Source organism: Anoplopoma fimbria, chromosome 5, assembly GCF_027596085.1.
Source record: "Anoplopoma fimbria isolate UVic2021 breed Golden Eagle Sablefish chromosome 5, Afim_UVic_2022, whole genome shotgun sequence".
Taxonomy (NCBI): Eukaryota; Metazoa; Chordata; class Actinopteri; order Perciformes; family Anoplopomatidae; genus Anoplopoma; species Anoplopoma fimbria.
The window spans coordinates 9,637,457-9,659,334 of record NC_072453.1 but is presented as its reverse complement, the minus strand read 5'-3'; the positions used below and the strand labels follow the sequence as shown (position 1 = coordinate 9,659,334).

At 38.3% G+C, this 21,878-nt stretch overlaps 1 protein-coding gene across 2 annotated transcripts; it reads right to left on the bottom strand.

Annotated features, from left to right (window-relative positions):
- Positions 1 to 721: 721 nt before the first annotated feature.
- On the bottom strand, positions 722 to 21,096 carry LOC129091337 (transmembrane protein 150A-like). Of its 2 annotated transcripts, none has more exons than XM_054598919.1 (8): positions 20,834 to 21,096; positions 18,434 to 18,507; positions 16,506 to 16,553; positions 14,092 to 14,178; positions 12,370 to 12,437; positions 8,827 to 8,954; positions 3,115 to 3,292; positions 722 to 2,349 (listed from the first exon to the last, which is right to left on the bottom strand). In XM_054598919.1, the coding sequence occupies exons 2-8, from the start codon at positions 18,496 to 18,498 to the stop codon at positions 2,066 to 2,068; spliced, it is 858 nt and encodes a 285-aa protein (XP_054454894.1). In that variant the 5' UTR covers positions 18,499 to 18,507; positions 20,834 to 21,096; the 3' UTR covers positions 722 to 2,065. The 2 variants fall into 2 exon arrangements, with proteins under 2 accessions (XP_054454894.1, XP_054454893.1); XM_054598918.1 differs by having other exon boundaries at positions 20,839 to 21,096.
- Between the last annotated feature and the right edge of the window lie 782 nt (positions 21,097 to 21,878).

Here is a 21,878-nt window from a genome sequence, read left to right as displayed (position 1 = left end):
CAGACACTTGATCCACACAAAACGACAACAAAACAAAGAGGAGATGTGATCTCAGAAGATATACAGCAGATTTCCCAAAGAAGTTTCAAATGTGGGAGTTAGAGCAAACCTGCACGCTTCCTAACAAATTGACCATATACATTTTTGTGGTCAGTATTTCTATTTGGTGGATGTCTGTCTGTTAGTAAACATATTCAAGACCTGTAGACACTGCAGGAAAGAGAGAGAGATGTGAACTCCAAATACTGTCGAAGAAGTTTCAAAATGAACTTAAATGAAATAATCCTGAGCGCTTCCTAACATTTATTTTTAAATAAAAGATAGCTGCAGGTTCTAGTTTCTAATCTAAAGATCTTAAATGATTATATACATATAGGCTGAATGTCTTAATTGTTTTAAAGGGTTTCAGTAGGAAATCAATGCACAAACCTGCTTTCTTAACATCATATTTTTTGTCGTTGTCTGAGATGAAACAGTTTTATATTATTTGTATGAATGTCATCAGCAAAACAAAGATTAGATTTGATCTCAGAATTTCTTAAAAAGTCACAGAAGCAGAAGAAAAACTTTGCATTTACTGTTTCATAAATAATGTAAATATGATTTTTGAACAATAAAAAAGTTAAACAACAGGTGTTTTAGTTTTCTTCAAAGGCTGCAAACATGAATGAAAATAAGGAAACTATTTATTTTTTTCCTATTTACTTTATTTGTTCTCTGCATACATCATTGAACTTTATGTTCTTGTTTAAGTGTTTCTGCATATGATTAAATACAGTAAATTCAAAAAGTTTGGTCCCATTCAAAGAGGGGACAAAGAGCTGATACAAAAAAATATGCAACAGAGCTTATATTTGTGCAACATGAGACAATGTGAGACAGCTTCTAGATTCATGGGTGGATTAGGGGCCCCACAGTCACGTAGGAGGCCCCAACACCTCTCCTTCAGCAAGACACACAGAGTTTATAGTTGTTCAGCCTCTTTTCTTATGGTCTTGTGTCTATTTGTCGTCGTAACGTATCTCTCTGTGGTTTTGGTCTCTTTGTTGTTGTTTTACTGGTCGATGTTTTGTGCATCTTTTTGTAGTCGTGTACTTGACCTTGTAGTTGCTTTGTGTCTCTTTGTAGGATAAGATAAGATAAGATAATCCTTTATTATTCCCGCAGTGGGGAAATTTGCAAGTAAAATTAAATTTGTAGTCATTTAACAGGTCGTTGAAGTTGTTGTGTGTCTCTTTGAAGCGTTTTTGCATCTCTGTAGTTTCTTTGTGTGTCTTTGTAGTCGTTTTACATGTCGTTGTGGTTGTTTTGTGTCTCTGTGCAGCAGTTTTGCATCTCCTTGCAGCTGTTTTGTTCTGGCTGGTAGGTTTGTAGGTGAAGGCCAGGGTGGCCCCTGACACTTTGGGCTCCTGGGCCTGTGCCATTTAGACTCGCTCAGTAATCCATCCATGGCACATAAAGAGTTGCACAAAATGTTTCTGTGGACATCATAAAAACTGTTCAACATAAGGACAGATATTCCTCTCATGAAACAACTAAAACCACATGATTAAAGGAATTCTTCTTGGCACTCAGTAACCTTTAGTCCATCTATTGTCAGACGTCTTTTGGAAATCTTCCTTACTTTTGTGAGGTAAAAGAGCAAAAAGCTGGTTATGTAACAAAACTTCCTGAGTAAAAAAACAAACAACACAGAGCTCTGTGTGTGAACGTCTAAAACATTCAAACAAACCGACTGAATCTGAGCCCCCCTCAGGACGCTCAGACTGATAAAAAGGCCAGGAATGTGGAGAGTGATTGTTGCATTAAGAAGATTCAAACAGCGAGGACTGTGTGAGCGTATCTTTGTCAGTGTTCAGAAAGGCACTTGGGATATCGTGCATTGCTTGAACAAAGCAGGACAGAAGTCCTTTAGTCTTTGGTCACTGCTGAGCAGAGCAGCTTCGGCACGGCGGCTGTGTGCAAAAGTGAGTATGAGGAAACTCAGGATGCAGCTTGCAAGCTCTCTACACTCCAGATCGGCCCACGTGTCGCCCTTTGACCTCCAGGGACGTCTGCAGCTCGATTACAGCATCGATAAGTTCTCCGGCTGGTGGTGGTTGGAGCCGCCGCCGGCCTCCATCTTGTGTCCAGAGGTGGAGAAGCTCTGCACCCCTCCTCCTCCTCCTCTTCCTCCTCCTCGTCCTCCTCCTCCTCCTCTGGAGAGGACCAGCAGAGTGTCGCCGGACATTCCCCCGAACTCGAAGGCAAAAGTCCCGTAGAAGAGCATGATGAGCATGCAGTAGATCCACTCGAAGATGGCGGAGGCGTGCTGCAGGGCGAAGCTCTCCTGGCAGAAGAAAACTCCGCCTGGTGGGGTTAGGGTTAAGGAGGACAAAGAGGCTGAACAGCAGGAGGCTCATGAACCCAAACACACACACACAAACACACTCTTTGTTGTTTTTATGGGTGTGTTATTGAGAACCTCTATTTTCTTGTTTTTTATGTGTTAGTTTATTCATGCAGTGAGACTTTACACACTAAAAAAGGCCAGATGAAGGACATTTGGATTCAGGAAAAGGATGTAGGTGTGTTTCTTCTCCAGCAGGGGGCTACATAACACAATTAACACAAATAACCTAACAAGTACATTTAGGCAAGTACTATACTTTGAGTATTTCTACTTCATGTTCCGCCTGTTTTTACCCAACTAGAAGTTTATATATATAAAATATAGAAAAGTGTAATATATGTTACTTTCGCCCCCGGTCTCCCCTCAATTAGAAAGAGCTCCACATTTACTCGCTGCAACATTAAAGTGATGAACAAATAAATGCATAAATAACAATATACTAGAACTTACTCTGAAATGGGCTATTATTAAAAGTACTTTTACTTTTGCCATTTGAAGCAGATTTTGATGCCTATACTTTTGTACTTTGACTTTTAATGCAAGAAATGCAGAAAATGCAGAAAAACTAATTTCCTTCTAGAATATTGAATTATTTTTGACGTGATATTGAATCTGGTCTTACAGCTCAAAATTCACTCAACAAGAAGGGAAAACATATCTTAAATGTTTTGAACTTTTGCTGATAAGACAAACACAGAATTGGCTTCATGTTGGCAGGATACTGAGCACCAGGGCGACCAGAGCCAGCAGGGCCATCCCCACACGGAGGTGACCTACTCGGTACTCGTCCTGGGTCTTTGCCAGTCTGTAGGTCAAAGCCGACTGGAGGCACACAAACAGCATGCTGGAGGGAAACGCCACGCCGGCTCCCACGTAGTGGAGGACTTTGGCGAAATCCACCTGAGAAAAATAAACAAAAATAAAAATAGTAATTACTTTGGTGATCCTTTGACATTTTAGTATAGCGCCACCATGCTAAACTAAGGTGGTGAACATGGTGAACATTACACATGCTAAAAAGCAGCATGGGAGCATAATTTCTTGTGTTTTTTTCTTTGGGATCATCTGGACACAATAAGCTGATAAAAAACTAAAAGAAATGACACACAAACACAAAGGCTCATCGTGACCCAACACCGGCTCTCTGGGTAATCACTGTTACAATATCATCCAGTCAAAGAACGTCACAGGACAGAACAGGACAATCTGCACCAGCAAAATACAAGATAAGAAAAAACAAACCGAAATGCTACCAATTCACAAAAGCAACGACATCATCTCCTTTATCACCTGACACTGAGAGAACGAAGACAACGTGTCAGTCTGTTCTCGAGAGCTGATAAGAACCTGATACGTCAATGAACTGACACTCTCAACGTCACACACAAAGTTCATCTTTACTGCAAATTATATATTTTTGAAATACTTCCTCAGTGCACACTCGTATTTTTAATTGCAGCAGCTGGTGCTTTGATGACACATGTTGAACATTTGGGGTTAAGCGAGTGTCAGAGGTGCATCGTGGGGAAACATCACAGCTGTTAAAGTCGTGTAATTACAGGGAAGAGACACAACGAGCAAGCAAACGTATATTCTGCTTTAATTATGTGTACTGGTTCCACACAAACCACCAGCAAGTTCTCCGTTCACGTCAACAAGGAAGAGGAAGATGAACTCTCGTGCCTCTGCTGAAGACTTTAAGTAGCATAAAGGTAATATTTTTTTGCCAGCAAGCATAACATTAGTTTAAGAAAAGTTGTGTCTCGATATATACCGGTATGGAAGTTAACAGTGATATTTTAAAATGATATACTTACATAGCAAAGTTGATTAATGGATTATAAGATCCACAGAAAATGTATCTGCATCAATTTATCAAGCAGAAATGCCCAAAACTTCTGTATCCAGTTAATAAGATGTGAGGATTTGCTGCCTTTCTCTGTTTTATATGACTGGAAAGCTAATGTTTTGGGTTTAACTTTTTGTTGGATAAAACAACCAATTTGAACATTGGTCTCATTTTATCACTATCTTCTGACAAAAATCATCAAATTGATGACAAAGTTATATAATTAAATGCAGAGGATGATACAGCATTTATAAGATACTGTCCCACAGTGTGGAATCAGATGATTTATCCAGCAATTAAACTTCTTGAAGGGAAATAAAAATGTGGACAAATTACCACCAAATGAAGCAAAACATCTTACTGAAAACATGATATGCAACAACGCTGCTGCTTTCATCAGCCTCTCTGTGGCGTATCTCATTCATGATTTCCTGAAACACCCAATACAACTTCAACACTTCATCCCAGAGATGTAAACCCAAGCACCTCTCGTTGCCGTTTATGGCTCAGCACATTTATACAGAACCTCAATGTTTACTCTGAATGGAAACACTGAGGTTTATTATGTAAGAGGACGGACATGGAGGAGTGGGACCCTGCAGCCAATCAGAGGAGAGGAAGAGCACCCTTAAACGTGAGAGGGTGAATTGGACGTCGGACCCTGAGGATAAAATGTGCAGCTTGAGCCCCCAAAATGTAATCAGAGGGCCCCAGATGTGGGCAGACGGATCAGCAGGGATCTGACACTAGAGAGGGGCCTCCAACCACAACACTGACCTCTGACAGCATCACGTGTCCGAGTATCACCACTTCTCTAAACTGCTCCAAACACACACAGAACTACACGTCCAGTGATGGAAAACATATATTCAGCTCACTGTTTTTCAGGAACCAAAACTTTACTGTTTTGGTTCACTCACACGGTTCACATGGTATTGTTTTTGGTGGCAGATTGAGGCAGTTCAGAGAAAAAGCTGTAAAAAGCCACTCTACTCTACCTGATCAGCTCAAAACAGCAGTCGGACCCAGTTTGAGACTAGCTGGTCAACATAGCGGAGAATTTAGCAGCTTAAGAGACAGATGTTTCGATCAGGAGGTGGTGGAGACCAAAATTGGAGCTAAAACAGAGAGAATATTGGACTCATATTATCAGCTGTCACAAACAAGACTCCTAATGGATTATCATGTTGCTCTGTAACTGCTAGATATGCAAATGAGCAACTGTTTGCCAACTTAAAAGGTGATAATATGTTAATTTTGTTCACAAATTGTCTCTCTGACCTTAGTAGCCCAAAATAAAGTGTGTGTAGGATTTGGTAGCATTTAACTGTGAGGTTGCAGATTGCAACCAACTGAAATGTATCCAATGTGTCAAGCATGTAGGAGAACTATACGTTGGCCGACGCAAAAGCCTGAAAATGCAAATGTCTCCCTCTAGAGGCAGTGTTTGGCTTGTCCGTTCTGGGGTACTGTAGAAACCTGGTGGATGCAGTGAATAGGACCCTCTCTGTATGTAGATATAAACTACTCTTCTAAAGTAACGAGTAGATTAGATTAGATTAGTTCTGTTGCACCTCTGCAAACAGGAGAGGTTACAATTTTGTATTATTTTTCCCTATTTGTTCTTTAAGTTTGGTGATCCCTTGTAATTCCAGGAGAGCTCCTCCAACATGGATTTGAACAAACTGAAGCATGGTGCAAGATTAAAATATCTTACATACAGTCTGATATTTTCATCTCTGTGCATCAGGAGCTCATCATATGTTTGGTATGTAGACCCTGCAGTATAGCCAGCAATTTAATTGCAGCAATGCAAACATACTTGGTTTCTTTCCATTACTGCACATGTCTTAACACACAAATGTCTCCGATGCTGAACTACATAACCTGCAGTAACTCACAGTTATCACATGCTCTGCAGCAGATTTACCGGCAGCACCTGAGGCGATGAAAACTCCTGTACGTACAGTCTCAAAACATGTAGGCACACGTTCTGCAGCTCTTCTTCTAATCTACAGTAAATCTGTGTCTTCACCTCAGCAGCTATTCAGAAACCAGCAGTTACAAGACATCACTAAAGGCGACCGTCTCAAAACAAACGATGGACGTCAACACGAGGGCGGCTCCTTGAACCGGACTTCTCTCTCTCGGGTGCACCGAGGACAGGAACACCAGGAACACCAGGAACTCCAGGAACAAAATCTTGTTTTTAAGGTCACACTACCGCAGAGAGGTGATTCACAGGCAGAATAAACTGAACATCAAAAGAGATTTGCTTGGAAGGTCTACAAAAGACGCACATCAGAGAGGCTCGGTGGGGCGTCTGAAGCCAGCAGAAGCACTGCATGCATGTGTTGCTTTTTCTTCTTTCAAATAAAGTAGTGATGAAAAACCAGTAAATCTCCGTTTCTGTTGGTGCAGAGAGAATTCACGAGATACAGAGATACAGAGATACAGCTTCCTCTGTTTAACTCTCGATGATTTTCTCTGACCTGCACCAGAGATTGTGTCCATTAGCTCAGAGAAGCCGTGTGTTGAAGAGAAGCAAGATGGCCTTATTTCTAATGTTGCCTCCATGCTGTTTATAGAGGCCACAGAGACCCTGCGCTTCCAGTTGCCATGGCGATGACCCATGAATCATGCAAACGTCTTATCTAAGCAGCAAGGTCACAACAAGTCTCAGTGAACGGAAAATAAATAAACCGAGAAAAATGGCATTGATGGCCATTTGAACTTGTTTAAAATGTCTATTTACAGTATAAAAGGCCACATGTTATGCTGCTATAATTACAAAATGCCCCGCTGACTGTAATAAGACGACACCTGGTCTACTCTGTAGAAAACATCAAACTTCCACCTCCATTTTTAAACAAAGTACATGTGAATAAGAATCGGTGTAGACAATCACTAACAGTGAGAAAACAATCTCTCTCTGTGTGAATGAATATGCATTTTAGAAAATGCAGCCCTTTTTGCAGGAAGAAGAGATTTATTTGATAGTTCATCTGATTTGTTTTTATGATATTGTCTTCTCCGTTTGCCACCATTTCTTTGGAATATTTTGGTGCCATGATTTAAATTTTTTCTATCAAATCTCTGACTCTCTGAAAAACTGTAATGAAAACAAAACTTGGGACCAAGGACCAAGAAAACCGACCAACAACGTTTCTCCTATTTTAAATCACTACTTGACTTCAGTTTGTATAACATCAGATAAAAAAAACATAAGAAATGTGCGTCACATGACCACAACATAAACTGAAATAACTAAAGATCTGAAAACTAGAATTGAACACAGACACGACATCTGGATTAGATTAAAAGATGAAGTTTGCAAACATGCTAGCAGCTCTGTGGGGCTGTGCTTTGGTCACTTTAGCTTAATGCTAACATCAGAATGCTAACATGCTAATATAATAGAGATCCGACAGGCGCCGCCACTCAACTTCGCTGCCAATTTGTCCCGGTGGCCAATTGCAGTACTGAAACAAAGACATCCACTGTAGCTATAAAAGCATTTTCCCATAGACTACAATTGAAATCTCCAATGATATTGCCATTTAGCTGTCCTTGTTTTTGTTATGAGAGTTATTTTGTATTCTTCTTAAATAGTGGTGACGTGTTTTATGAATTCAGGATTATTTTGGTTTAGTTTTTATCTTGTTTGGTTTCATCTTGTGCTTCGTTCTGTTTTCTTTGTCTTCTAAAACATTGGGACCATGTTTGAAATAAGTGTTTCCATTTCAACATGTTGTCCTTTGGATACTTTAGTTTCTCTGCCTGATAATCCATAAACAAGAGTCAATCAATCAAAGAAAAGAGAAGCCTGTTGAACTTTTAACGGGTCACCTGTAGCTTCTAACAAGGTCAATTATTACTCGTTCTATCATGGATTTTGTGAGATGCACAACTTTTTGGGTTTATGCATTCAGAGAGTGTTTTTCATTGAAGAGAATGGGAGCATGTTAGCCAGTTATTATAATAAGTCCTTGGTATTTAGTCATTAACAAAGTAGGACATATTGAAGTTACTGATAAAGTTAAAGTTATTACACTTCATTCTGAACAGGGACTAAGAAATGCATCAAATAATCAAGAGATTTAACTAAAAAACACAAATGTGAGCCTCATGGTGGCGCTAGAGGAAAAGTCATAGGATCACCATAGTCATGGGGATAAATTGTCTGGAAACCAAAACAAAATTGTACAAAACTTCATGGCAAGTTGTCCTATTGTAGTTGAGATACTTAAGTCTGGAACAAAGGCATGCACCGAGCTGACGGACTGATCGACTCTGCAATAAGTAGAGCTTCATCGCGCGTGAGGCTTTAAAAACCTTATAATTTGATCACATTATTATCTATTGGTGAACTTGGAGCCATTGTGGCACCTTTAGGTATTGGGAACCGGAAAGGTTGGTAATCCAGCCTTGTATAAAATGTTGAAAACCCGAGCTGAAGAATAAGTTGAATGATTACACAAAGAGACGGAGTAAAAGGTCGATCTGCTCTGTGAGCCTCTAAACCAACGTCATCGACACACAAAGTCCTTCAGTATTTTAAAGGGTTCCATCAGTTTGTAATTACCTGGAAGTTTCCCACCATGATGAGACCGGCGGCACAGATCCAAGCGGTGGAGAGGCCGGCCGTGTTGAGGACACAGTTCTGATGCTTCTCTATGACGTGAGCGTAACGCAGCAGACCGATCAGCATCACTATGACAGCAGAAGAGGAGAGACGGAAAGAAAAAGACACATTTCATTTCATTTCTTTGTCCAAACACATTTAGATTTGGGAGTTACTTTAAAAAAAAATTCAACCATTTATCATCTTCATCATCATCTTTAACAAGAGTTCATTTTTGGGTGTAACTTCTACTTTTTCTTCTTTACTTTTCAAAATCCTCCACACTTTCACTCCTTGAAAAATATGGCCAAAATCTCCTACCTCAATAGAGGTCATTTCATATTTTACCAATATTTTGTATCACAATAAAGCATGTTTTTTTGATAATTCAGTAAATAAATAGTCCATATGAAATAACCACATGGTATATACAAATGAAAAGTACTGAGTATTTTTCTAATTTATGGATGAAGCATGAAAGGAACAGCGAGTTCACGGCGTTTCATCTGAAGCGATAAAGCTACGACGCTGCTGATCTCTCAGTGTGAGCGGATTCCTGATGTCTGTTTATTAAACTGCTCCATCAAAGCTTCACAGCAGCTTCACGTCGCTCGCCCACATTGTCCTCGTTCACATCTGGTGCTCGTCACGCTGCAGAGTACAGTTGTGATGTTCATGTTGTTTGTCCAGCAGTGAACCAGCAGCCATAAGTTAAACGAGATGCCTCACAAACATAAACTCAGTGTTGTTTGTGAGAGCAGAGTAAAAAAGATTTTGATGGCGGGGGAGATTTACAGAGTGAGAGCTCCCACACGCTAACTCTCATTTAGAGCTGAAACGATTAAAAGATTAAACGGGAAAATTTATCACAAACTTTATTTTATTATTATAATAAATATTTTAAACAAAGAGACTAACCAACTAGCTCTGTGCAGTTGTGTTTTGAGCTAAATGGCAGCATGCTCACAATGACAATGCTTGCTAATGTTTAGCAGGAATAATGTTTACCATGTTCACCAGCTTGGTTTAGCGTCTTACCATGCTAACATTTTCTAATAAGCGCTATTTAGAAAGTACAGCTGTATTTGGACATGAAATTAAAAGTTTGACTTGATGATGAGGCTAAAGGAAAAAAGTCAGAGGATCACCAAAGTGATTGCAATTCATCCTCAGGGGATCATGAATGTTTGGAACAAATTTTATGCCAATCCAGAGAATAGTTGTTAGTTGTTATATAGATATTGAGACACTTTACCTAGCAACACTAGCAAATATGAATTTATTTTGGTTTTGACTTGAAGACGTCACTGTAAAAAAATCATAACTGGTATTATTTCGACTAACTGATGCCGCCACCCCAGCACACTACAGCGAAGAAGAGGGCGCTGGCTACCACAGACTGGTCTTTCAGGAGTTAATGGCACTGCACAGCTCTTGTTTACATGGCATTATAAAAAATGTAATTCAATTTTGACATATTTCTGCATAACGTGGCCAAATGACCCTCAAACAGTGAGTAATGAGGTGAAAACTGCACGAACTGACAGAAACGTAAAATGCTTTTAAACAAACATGAGATAAAAATAATATTTCTCTCTACTTTGCACTTTTAACTTTGATACTAAATCTTGGTTATGTGGAGTTATGAAGAGTGGCAGGACACTCAGCAGGTCTTAACGTCCACGCTGTTAGATAAATAACAGAAACTTGGGCTGAGACAGGTTTATGGGGTTTTTAGAAGTCCGTAAATTCCAGCATTTTCTTAGAAAAACTAAGAACCAAGTGTTCAAATATGCAATTTCAGTCAGTACACCTGCGTCAAGGTTTAACCATGAACATTAACACACAGAGAAACAGTCTGAGATAACATCCAATCAGATGATGCACAAGGAAGACATTCCATATCTGTTTATAAGGAGATGTTAAAGAATCATAAATATATCACATAAAAGTACAAGAGAATTTATAATTCTTAAAAAAAGGAATCTTGTCTCTTCTTGTCATGGAAAACGTTGACCACAAAGAATCTCTTATGTCTTATTGGTAATATTTCCCTTACTGTACATGGTGTTATTCAGCGTTTAGCTCCCTTTGTGTTTACACTGGTGGAAGTTTAAAAACAGTGGTGTGTCGTGCTGAGACGAGCCTACGTGATCATCCACCAAAACCCAGTTCCTCTGAAAAACTACATCAAAGTAAAGACAGTGTTGTTTAAACAAACACATCTGTGTGAGGAAAAAATGGATTATGTAATAACTACATTATCGTCAGCCTTTTTTTGCTCAAACGCAGGAGGTATGAAATAATTTGGTGAGTTGAGACAAACAGAACTGTGTGTGAATGCAAAACCTCCCAGTAAAGACTCCTACACACTGTGTCTAAATGTTACCGGGCCACCAGTGGCTCTACAGCTGAAAGAGTACAGTGTATCACTGGTTTTAGGCCAAATATGCATCAATCAATCAGTTCTATTTATAAAGCACCTTTCAAACAAATCAAATGCAATTCAAAGTGCTTTATAAATGATTGACACGACGAAAACAAGACGAAATTGGAGAAGAGACGACGAGATTCATGCACACCAAATAAAGTTAAGAAAAATAGATAAATAAATCACAACACTAAATAAACTGATAGTGGTAAAACAGTAAAAAAAAAAAGTAAAATTAGAGCAAGATAAATGAGAAATAAAATATATTATTACAAAAATATAGCGATTACTATCTTGTATCTGGTTTGGTTGTGCGATGGTTGACCTTTTTTGACTCAACCGATTTTGTCACTTTTTACACAAACAACCGAGAGCAACACTGTGAAATTGAGAGACTATCTGAAAATGTTCACCATTATCAATATATTTAAATCATTTCGCTTCTCCTCCCAATCTATGCTGGCCAGCTTTTCACTCCACCCTCAAGTGCAGCCAATCGGGCAACTATAGTCACTTTTAAAGTCTGACGTCGTCAGAAAAACACGTCTTACGATCTAGTTTTGTTCATTTGCTGCAAGACCTGATGGAAAATCAGAGTAGTGCCCAGGAGAAGCTGTTTTTCTCTGCGTTGGAAAATAAAAGTCTTGCTCTGTGAAATGTCAAACCTGCACATTGTCAGCCTCCAATTAAAGAATCTAAGTAGACCAAAGTTCAATGTGGTAAACTCCTGCAGTTTAAAGCAAACAGAGGAAAAACAAATGTTCAAGCTCCACCCTGCACTGTCGGAGTAAACCCCCACAACATAAATGCTTCTAAAGTGTTTTTGGCTCAGAGCAGAGGAGTTGCTTTCGTGGGTCATAAATGCACCATTCATGGCATAAAGTGAGTTTTGCCCTCAGAGAGGAGGTGGTGTAGGTGGTGGAACAGGGGAACAGAGAACTCGGCTTGAAGCGTCACAGCTGAGAAAACAAGCCTGAAGCTCTGAGTGCACAGAGACCCGTTCAACCAAGAGCAAGTTGGGTAAATGTGTTGCATTCTTGAGCTACGTTCACTGTTCAGAAAAAAAACCTCACCCATGAAGGATCCAGTGCTGCATATGAGGCTGAAAAAGCAGCTTTCAGGTGGCAAGGTTCCACATTTACTGAAAATAGAGAGCAGAAAGGGAAGAGTTAGTGGGGTCGATCAAGTTCCTGCAGAGTTCATATCAGACCTGTGACCTCCATGTTCCTCCGACAGGAATTCCTTAGAAATAGTCATGAAACAAACGTGGACTTATATGTGTTCTTTGTTACTCTGTGGTATTTGAGGCATACCAACATGTTTTCTTAGAAAGCGGTTGAACCAAGAAAAGATGTCTATAAATGGAAAATAAAACCACAGTCCTGCTGGGAGGTTTAAAAGAATGAAACAGATATTCTATTCTACTGATTTAAAGCACCACAAAATAGTTTAAGTGTGTTAAACAGGGTGAATCTTAAGTTTCATCTACAGAGATGTAAAACCCTCGTTTGTCACTCTGGATGCAGGGAAAAAAAGAAAAGTGTTTCTTGTTTACATTTTGCGTCTCAGTGCTGCAACATTTCAAAGAGCATGAGATGGATCCATTACATCCATTGAAAATAAAAATGTCTCTTTGCTTATTGAATTTATTTTATTTTATTTGCGTATAAGAGATGAAGATTGAGATAACACATTTTATAACAGTGATCTGTTATAGAGGACGGTATTACTACAAGAAATGTGTTTTTCTCCCTTTGTGCATGATTAACATTAATGTTAATTTGACAGCATCCAATACAGAATTTTCCATCAGATTAACACAAAGAGTCAACGTATCCTTATACAAGGGTTTGTATGATATTTTTTCTAAAAAGTTACATCTAATTTTACGTGCAAAAGTTCCCCAACAGGTGTTAATTTCAGCTCGTTATATGCATGCAGTCTTTTCAAAATAAAGTTACGCCTTCACAGGGAACAACTTAGTTAGGTTTAGGCAACAAAACTTCTTAGTTAGGTTTAGGAATAGATCGTGGTTTGGGTTTAAATAAGTACAGAAGTGGCTTGCACCTTTATACTTCCTGGTTCATGATTACATGGATTACATCATTTTTTTGTGGGTTATCTATAAATTACAGCACATTCATTTTTGTAGGAATAGCTATGAACGCTGAATGAGAACAGCCTGAAACGCAAAAAAAAGTTTTAGATCAGTGCACAAGATTCAACAGTTTTAGACTGATAAATGTTTTGTTGCAGCCACTTGCATGTGTAATATTTCACATTTTGTCCATGAATCAAACTCGTCCTGTTACTCATTAATGGCAGACTTTACTGCGTGCCAAGTAAAACACAATGCGCACTAACTTGTTTTTCTATTTGGGTTCAGTGTTTTAAGGTAAAATAACTCCATAAAAAAGCAGAGCATATAAAAGTGGACCTGTGGAAACCACAGCGAGTCAAGCTGCTATTTCCCATCATTCATTACTGGCGGTCACATCATGTGTACAATGTGCGTTCTGCTGTGTTTAAATAATACTATTATTATTATTGTGAGCAGAAAGAGGAGTCAGTTTCGTCATTGGTTTACCACTGTGGCTTCACAAAACCACACGTCTGGATGACAACAATGTGCCATTGTTTGGTTCTTTGAAGATAACTTTCAGGAAGTAGACAACTGTGAGTGTTGTATATGAGGAGTTTTCGCATTAAGAGGAGGTTTCACAATAAGAGGAGGTTCAAAGCAGAGTGACTGAAGGTCTCCTGGAGGACCTGTGGAGGTTTGATCAATCACTGACCTGATGAGTGGGATGTTGTCCAGAGTGCAGCACAGAACTGGACCCCTCTGTAGTGGAAGCTGCTCCTCACATGAATCGTTATAAAGCCTGTAAACACACACATGGACATGCAAACACTCTCAGTCTGCAGATACTGACGGATAAAGAGATTTTAAATTAAAATACTTAAGATTCATTTTCAAATTTAATTTTGGGTCCTTTGTGAATGAAAGAAAATCATTTTTTGTCTCTTTGTAGTTGATTTTTGTCTTTTTGCAGACTTTTTGCATCTTTTTGTAGTTGTTTCGGTCTATTCGTAGTCTTTTTGTATCTCTTTGTGGTCATTTCGTGTCTCTTTTCTGTCATATGTGTCTCTTTGCAGTTGTTTTGTCTCTTTTCATAGTTGTTTTGAGTCTCTTTGTGGTGTCTTTATGTCTATTTGCAGCTGTTTTGGATCTTTATGTAGTTGTTTTTGTCCATTTGTAGTGTTTTTGTGTCTCTTATCACTTGTTTTGTGTTTCTTTGTTGTCATTTTGTGTTTCTTTTTGGTTGTTTTGCAGCTGCTTTGCTTTTTGGTGTCTTTGTATCACTTTAATACTTCTATGTGGTCATTTTGAGTCTCTTCCTGGTAAGTGTCTCTTTGAGAGACATTTTATTTGTGAAGCTCAGGATGGCCCCTGACACTTTGGGCCCCAGGGCGTACGCCTTGTCGACCCGTTCAATATTCTATCCATGCCTCAAAGGTGCATCAAGAATCTAAAGTAAGCAAATGTGTTAAAACTCTGTTAATGTTTGAGCACATTTGGAGCATCACAACTTCTGATACGCAAACAAATGTAGAAAATTAACCCAAAATGTTTTTAGGTGAAAGGTCTCTTAAATAACACACTTAAGAATGCTTTACTGTTTTTGCTGATTGCACAACAGTTAGCTGTATCTGGGTTTTCCCTTCATATATATATATATATATATATATATATATATATAAATACCGAAACTTGGAATGAAAACACAGCAGTACTCCCTTAAAAATCTGCGTGTATTATTTACACAGTTTCCATGGTAACGCAGGTCTTTTGCAGATATTGACATATACATTTCTGCTGATAAGGTTTTCTAAAACATCTTGACATGTGATATCTATAACTGTTATTGATGTTCTTTGTCGTATTTATGTGTTTTCTGTACCAGCTGGGACAGTACTATTATTAAAGACACAGAGGTTTAACATTCCAAAGAAGTGATTCGATATCAAGAGATAAATGCAGCTGCAGGTCTGACACGAGTTTCCTCCTCCGTTCATGAGAATCTGTTTACATTCTGAGACTTCAGTTTACTGTAACTCCCTTCCTATACTCTTCTTTCTTTACATGTTCTCCCATCATGTCAACATTTGAGCCTGCAGCACTTCATCTTCTTCATGTCCACTCCCCCATCTTCATCTCTCCTCCTCACGCCTCGCTATGTTTGAATTAAGAAGGACAGACTTGACAGGAAGTGGGGCCTCGTTTATTTAGGTTGAGAAAAGACTCCTCACGCAAAAATAAGTCTGCCATGAATTACCCTTTTTCCTGAATAAATGCTGCATAAACACACCAGTTGAGAAAGTTTTTCCCTCCACACTTTTCACAGTTTTTACAGAGGGAATCTGCGCCCAATTACTCACAATAAGTCACTGGGTTGTTATTTATTTTATGGCACATTAACAGGCGCTGAAAAAAACCTCCTTACTACTTTAGAAAAAGCATTTTCCCTCTCTGTTTTGTCCCTCTGTCCACACGGAGCTGGTGTTTTATCAGACCCAGAAACTCAGCTTTTCTCCAGCTTAAAGTACTATATAACGCTGGCTTCCTGTTTTAGTGTAGACAAAGCTTTTGGAAAACAAGGATATAAATCAATGTTTTATGCAGAAACTGAAAGATATGTATGATAGAATGCTTGTTGTTTGCTGTAATAAACATAACAAGTGTTTGACCAGCTGAGACTCTTTATATCAGCTGTGATGTGCAGTTTTGTTGCCTGAAAGGAACAAAGAAGAAGATATTTAGGCATTTTGTTTAAGGGATTTGTATGTTTTCTGAGGTTTAGCTCACGTTTAGCTCTATTTTTGGTCTCCACCAGCTCCAAAAAACAACTGCGTTTATATATTTTTTCTGGAATTATGAGGGGAAAAAATATTTTGCATGTAAGATCATTCTAAATGATCAACAACACATCATCAGTTGGTTGATTATTTTTACATTTTGAGTCTTGGTTTTGTCCAATTCACTGTGTGAAAGACTTTTAAAACTTACTGTACACATTTGTTTATGACAAAACCGTGTGTTTGTGTGTGTGTGTGTGTGTGTGTGTGTGTGTGTGTGTGTGTGTGTGTGTGTGTGTGTGTGTGTGTGTGTGTGTGTGTGTGTGTGTGTGTGTGTGTGTGTGTGCTGTACCAGTTGTGCACAGGGCAGACATGCTGGTTGTACAGGGACATCGCGTATCTGTAAAGTCAAAGGAGAGAAGAGTCATTGGTCAAAGAACTGAACAAGAAGACATTAAATAAATAACTTTGATATATAGTTTGAATATCATCTTTCATACAATAACAAAAACAGCTTCACTCCTAAAACATGACTGTCAGTTAAACAAAGAATAACTAAGCTACAAAAGAGTTTCATCCAGTGAAATGAAGCATTTAAAACCACGTCATATATAGCCGGATTAATGCCAGTTTGGCCTCTAAAGTACAACATACTCTTTCACAAACAAAAACATTTGTCCAATGAATAACCAGAGTGTTGCCTTCACTGACTGAGGCCGTCTGTGTTCGTCATACGTCTACAGTGAGGCTGCTGGCTGTTTTTTAACCAGCACTCGTACGCCAGAGGAGCTGTTTTTTAAATCTCTAAAATGTGTCAGCTACACAATGACCACCTCCACAAACCTGAACCAGAGATAATTCATTATACACATAAAAACACTAGGAGACACATTTTTAAGGTAGACAGAATCGCTAGCTAGCTTTAGTTTATTTTACTCATCTTTATACTTCAGTCACATGACAACAATGTTATCTGAAGTTTAAATATATCAAGAGAAAATATAGCAGAGATTAAATCAATGAAACACTCAAAAGATACAAAGACAAATCAACAAAACACGCGGTTGACAAAAGCCACTGTAGAAACTTAGACATGTGATGGTTGGAACGCCTCTATTGATCACTGATAACAAGATCAGGTCAGGGACTTTAACAAACTGTGATGAACTGTGGAAGAGGACTTGATTTAAATAATTGACTTAACTTTGGTGAAAACACAAAACATATATAACTCTCAAGCTGCTCAAAGCTGCCGTTCTGTTTCTGGCTCATAAACTCAACGAGCATTTAAAAAGGTAAAAGCAGACGGGTGTCAACGTGTCTGGAGAACAAAACAAGGGTGATTTTTTTATTACAGACTCGACACGTAGAGGGGAAAAGCTTTGGAGACACTGGTGTGAAAACTTCTCGCGCTGACTTTGGTGAAAGTGTGAAAGGCTTCTCGCAAAAAGGAGAGAGAGCTGATCTGCTCACAACGAGGAGAGAAAAGGAAGAAGAAGAGAGATGAAGAGTCACACAGGCCAGGAATAAACTAAATGTTTCACGGCATCTAATAAACCTCAATCTGCAGTAGAAGTGTGTATGAAGGCTGTGTAGCGTCTCTCATTAACAAAACATTTTTTAAATTACGTGCACAATTTGTTTTTGTTATATAAAAGTAAAGGGTTACTGCAGGAGTCTAGTGTTGCAGGGTTCAATTTGATGCAGAAGAGGCTCAGTTACAGGGATAGTTCTTCGTCTATTTGACTCTAAATGGACCATAATTTACTAAATGAACATCATGTTGTATTGAAGAAGACTTGAAACTAGAGATTGAGACCATAAACTCATGTTTACAATGTTTACTGAGGGAATAAATCAAGAGAGAAGTAGAGTCATTTTCTCATAGACTTCTATACAACCAGAGGAGTCGCCCCTTGTATTTCATATTTACAGTCGAATCAATCTTAGTGTAATTCCTAAAATGTCAATCTTTTCTGTCAAGGATGTGTTTTCTTTCCTCAGTTGAATCTTATATTCCGTCTTGGATTTGATTAAATTCTGAGCAGGGACAACAAAAAAAATAAAAAAATCAGATGCAGAGACCAGAAAGGCCGAGAGGAATTTCAAGGATGACTCTATTCCGGCACAATCGTAGAATAAACAGCAGGCCGTTACACCCCCCCTCCAAAAAAGTTTTTACATTCATGAACTTTGTACAGCCAGGGGAGGTCACCGCGATCACAATCAGCCTCTCCATTAATGTACAGACAGCTGCAGAGCAAACGCTGAGGTACTCACACGACCCAGATCCCAGTGATGGTGAAGACGGGCAGGCTGACGGGGAGGATCATCCACAGGGACATGATGGCCACCTGGAGGGGGAACAACAAACACCATCAAACACCTGCAGAACCGCAGCCGTCAAGACCGGAACCACCAGAATAACCACACTCATCCTGAGAGGACGCCACAAAACAAGAATACCTGATTAAATGGTTCAGCAACAAACATTTTGATAGTTAATTATAATGAGACTTGTTTTAGTGGCCATTTGTCTAAATCTAACTTAAACCAAAGGGCCACTGATGCATCATGGGTATGTGGTTTATGCAGGCAAAAAATGTCTGTGTTTCTTATGATTACCCAGGTGCATGCTGGTCCTGTACCTGCCTACTCCTACTGTTACCCAATTCATAAACAAACAAACAAACCAACAAAAATATATACTAAATAACAAAATAAATGAACTTTGACAAAAGAAAAAGGCAACTAAATTTATAAAAAGAAATATATTATCTAAATAACCAAACATCTAAAAAAATATATATACTAATATATACTAAATACTAATAACAAATCACACTAATAAATAGCTCCTACAATAGTAATTTATTAAGCAAAAATGTAAAACATTTTCGGTTCCAGCTTCTCAAATGTGAAGATTGCTGAGTTTTTGTGTTATTTATCATTGTAAATTTAACATCTGTAAGTTTTTGGACAAAACAAGATATTTGAAGGACCCTTTATGACATTTGATAATGAAAATAATTTGTAGTTGCAGACTGACAGCTGTATAACGAGACCATTGTATGAATCCTACAGGATCAATACACTCACAATGGGCTCCATTGTGAGTGTATGTTAATCAATTACTGATTGATCTTCTCAGAATAAATCAAACTTTAACAATCAAACAATGCTCTGTTCCTCGTGGGTCTCAGGGACCAAACGGAGCCGCTTGGACCCTCTGAACTCTCTGTTCCTGGTTCTTTCTCTTGATGAATGAATTAAAGACATTCATTTCAGAATGTGTGGTATTTAAAGATAAAAAAGGAAACTATAAAAGGACTTAAAAGCAGCCTTTTCTTTCTTATTTTACAACTAAACTACACTCTCATTTTCTCCTGTATATAAGTTGGAGTTTTTAACAGTTTAAAACACCTAGGTTTTATATTCTAATTTGAAACAAAACAAAAATTTGCTAAAAAACTACTTTGTTTAGTTAAAAACATCTTTATTTGGCTTGAAATTACTACAAAATTGAAACAAAACAAAAACACAAAAAGCTACTTTGTATCACACTGGGCATGAACAGAAGTCTCCTGAGTGAAAGTCCTGTGTATTTTTTTTACCTATCCTGACCTCCTTCCTACAACTCATTTATAACTTCGTCAAAAGCTATTTTAATACACAACAAAATATGTTTCCTTGAAAACATAATTCACAATGCAGGGTGGTTGTATGGGAACAGGGCTGCTTAAAAGAGGAGGCAATAAAGAAGGTCGGCAACTAATGATTATTTTCATTAACAAGCAATACATCGATTAATTGTTTAGTCTATAGTTGAGGTCTTCAAATAATTTGTTTTGTCAAAAAGAAATATTGATTTAACATCACATAAGACAAAACAACAAGTCCTTAAAACTGATTATCTGAAATTTAGGATTGTTTTTAAATGAATCCATTTTCAAAAGAGTTGCAGGTTTATTTTCAGTCAATCAGTTATTCTACAAATTGTTTCAGCTGTACTGACAGTTCATTTAGTGGATATTTAATTATTTAAACCTGAGCTTTTAAGCCAACATTGACAAGAAGAAAAACAGACATTTGAGCATTCAGTGATTGATGCTGATGAAGATCACGTGATATGATCAATTACTCAAGAACAGCCATTGTTTTGTTTCCAAGATCAAGATTGAACTTTAAAACCACATTTTTTTGCAATTAAATGAGTTTACACACAGTAAAAAACACTTCCATCCCAATACCTGACAATTTAATTGTTCATAGTTAAATCTATTGGTCCATAAAATCCTGTAAATTCTGTTCAAATGAAATAAAACAAACTGTACAGCATTCCAAAACAGCTGACAATGGAGGAACAAGAACCATTCAAACCATTTAATTCATAATAAAAGTATTCAAAGTCTATTTTTCTCTGCAGAAAATCCTTTAATAACTTTCTCTGTAACTTAAAATAAGACAATCAGTACAAAAGAGATGTTCCTGTGTGTTTATATACTACTTTAAGTCAATTTAAACACACAAGAAACTCAGAAAAACCAGCTTTAAACTACATTCACAACCACAAACGAGCTTTACTCTGTTATTCTACCTGCAGCAGTTGTTACCTGTGCATGCTTTACCTGCCTGAGTACTTCACAAATACTACCAGTACTCCAGTACAGGTACTCTCACCTCACCTCTCTCGTGCGTCCTCCAGAAGCAGCTTCAGGTTCTCCTCCTCATCATCTCAGCTCCTCCAAACTCGAGGAGAAGTAGCAGCGCGTGGCCGCTCCTCTGATCTCCTCCACACCGACTGGTTTCATTGTCAAGAAAGCAACAAAGTGTGATGCAGGTTCATCCCATCATCCGGGAGCTTCTATTCATTCATCACACACACACTTACACTCTCTCTCTCTCACACACACACACACACACACACACACTGAGACACTGTCCTCCATCTGCAGCCTGGTTATTGTGATCCGAGGTGGAGGGAGCAGCTGGAACCAGTAACCCTAAACTCCTCCCAGTAACACAGAAGCTTTAAAGAGGCAGCTGAGTTTAGTTTAAAGACATTTTTCATTTCACTGCTGCTGTGAAAATAATATGTTTTGTCTCTTTTTACTGATTTATATGAGCTCATATGAACATGTGTGTGTGTGTGTGTGTGTGTGTGTGTGTGTGTGTGTGTGTGTGTGTGTGTGTGTGTGTGTGTGTGTGTGTGTGTGTGTGTGTGTGTGTGTGTGTGTGTGTGTGTGTGTGTGTGTGTGAAGAGTCTCTGCACTTTTGATTATTTTACTTTACAAACTGTTTTGTAATAAATATGATCAGCTGCAGATGTTGTGGAGTTTTTTTCCCCGGTTTTCCCTGTTATTTTTCCTGGAAACAGATTTCATAACCGGATTTTAGTTGAAACACTTCTGAAGTATGAGACTTTGATTCTGGTATTTTCTTTTCTTCCTCAAACAGCTCACAGTGTTTTTCCAGGAAAATGGATATGATCATGATAAAAGAAGAAAAGCAAATTCTGCTTACAATAAGTTGAATTTGTTACTATTATTATATTGGACTATTATTAATACTTCCGTCTGAAATGTAGTGAAACAGAAGTAAAAAAAAGTGGCATTAAATAGAAATACTCAAGTAAAGTACAGGTACCTCAAAATTGTATTACTTCAGCATAGAACTTGTGTAACTGTAGGTTTGATAAGTAAACATCCTCCACCATTGCTAATAG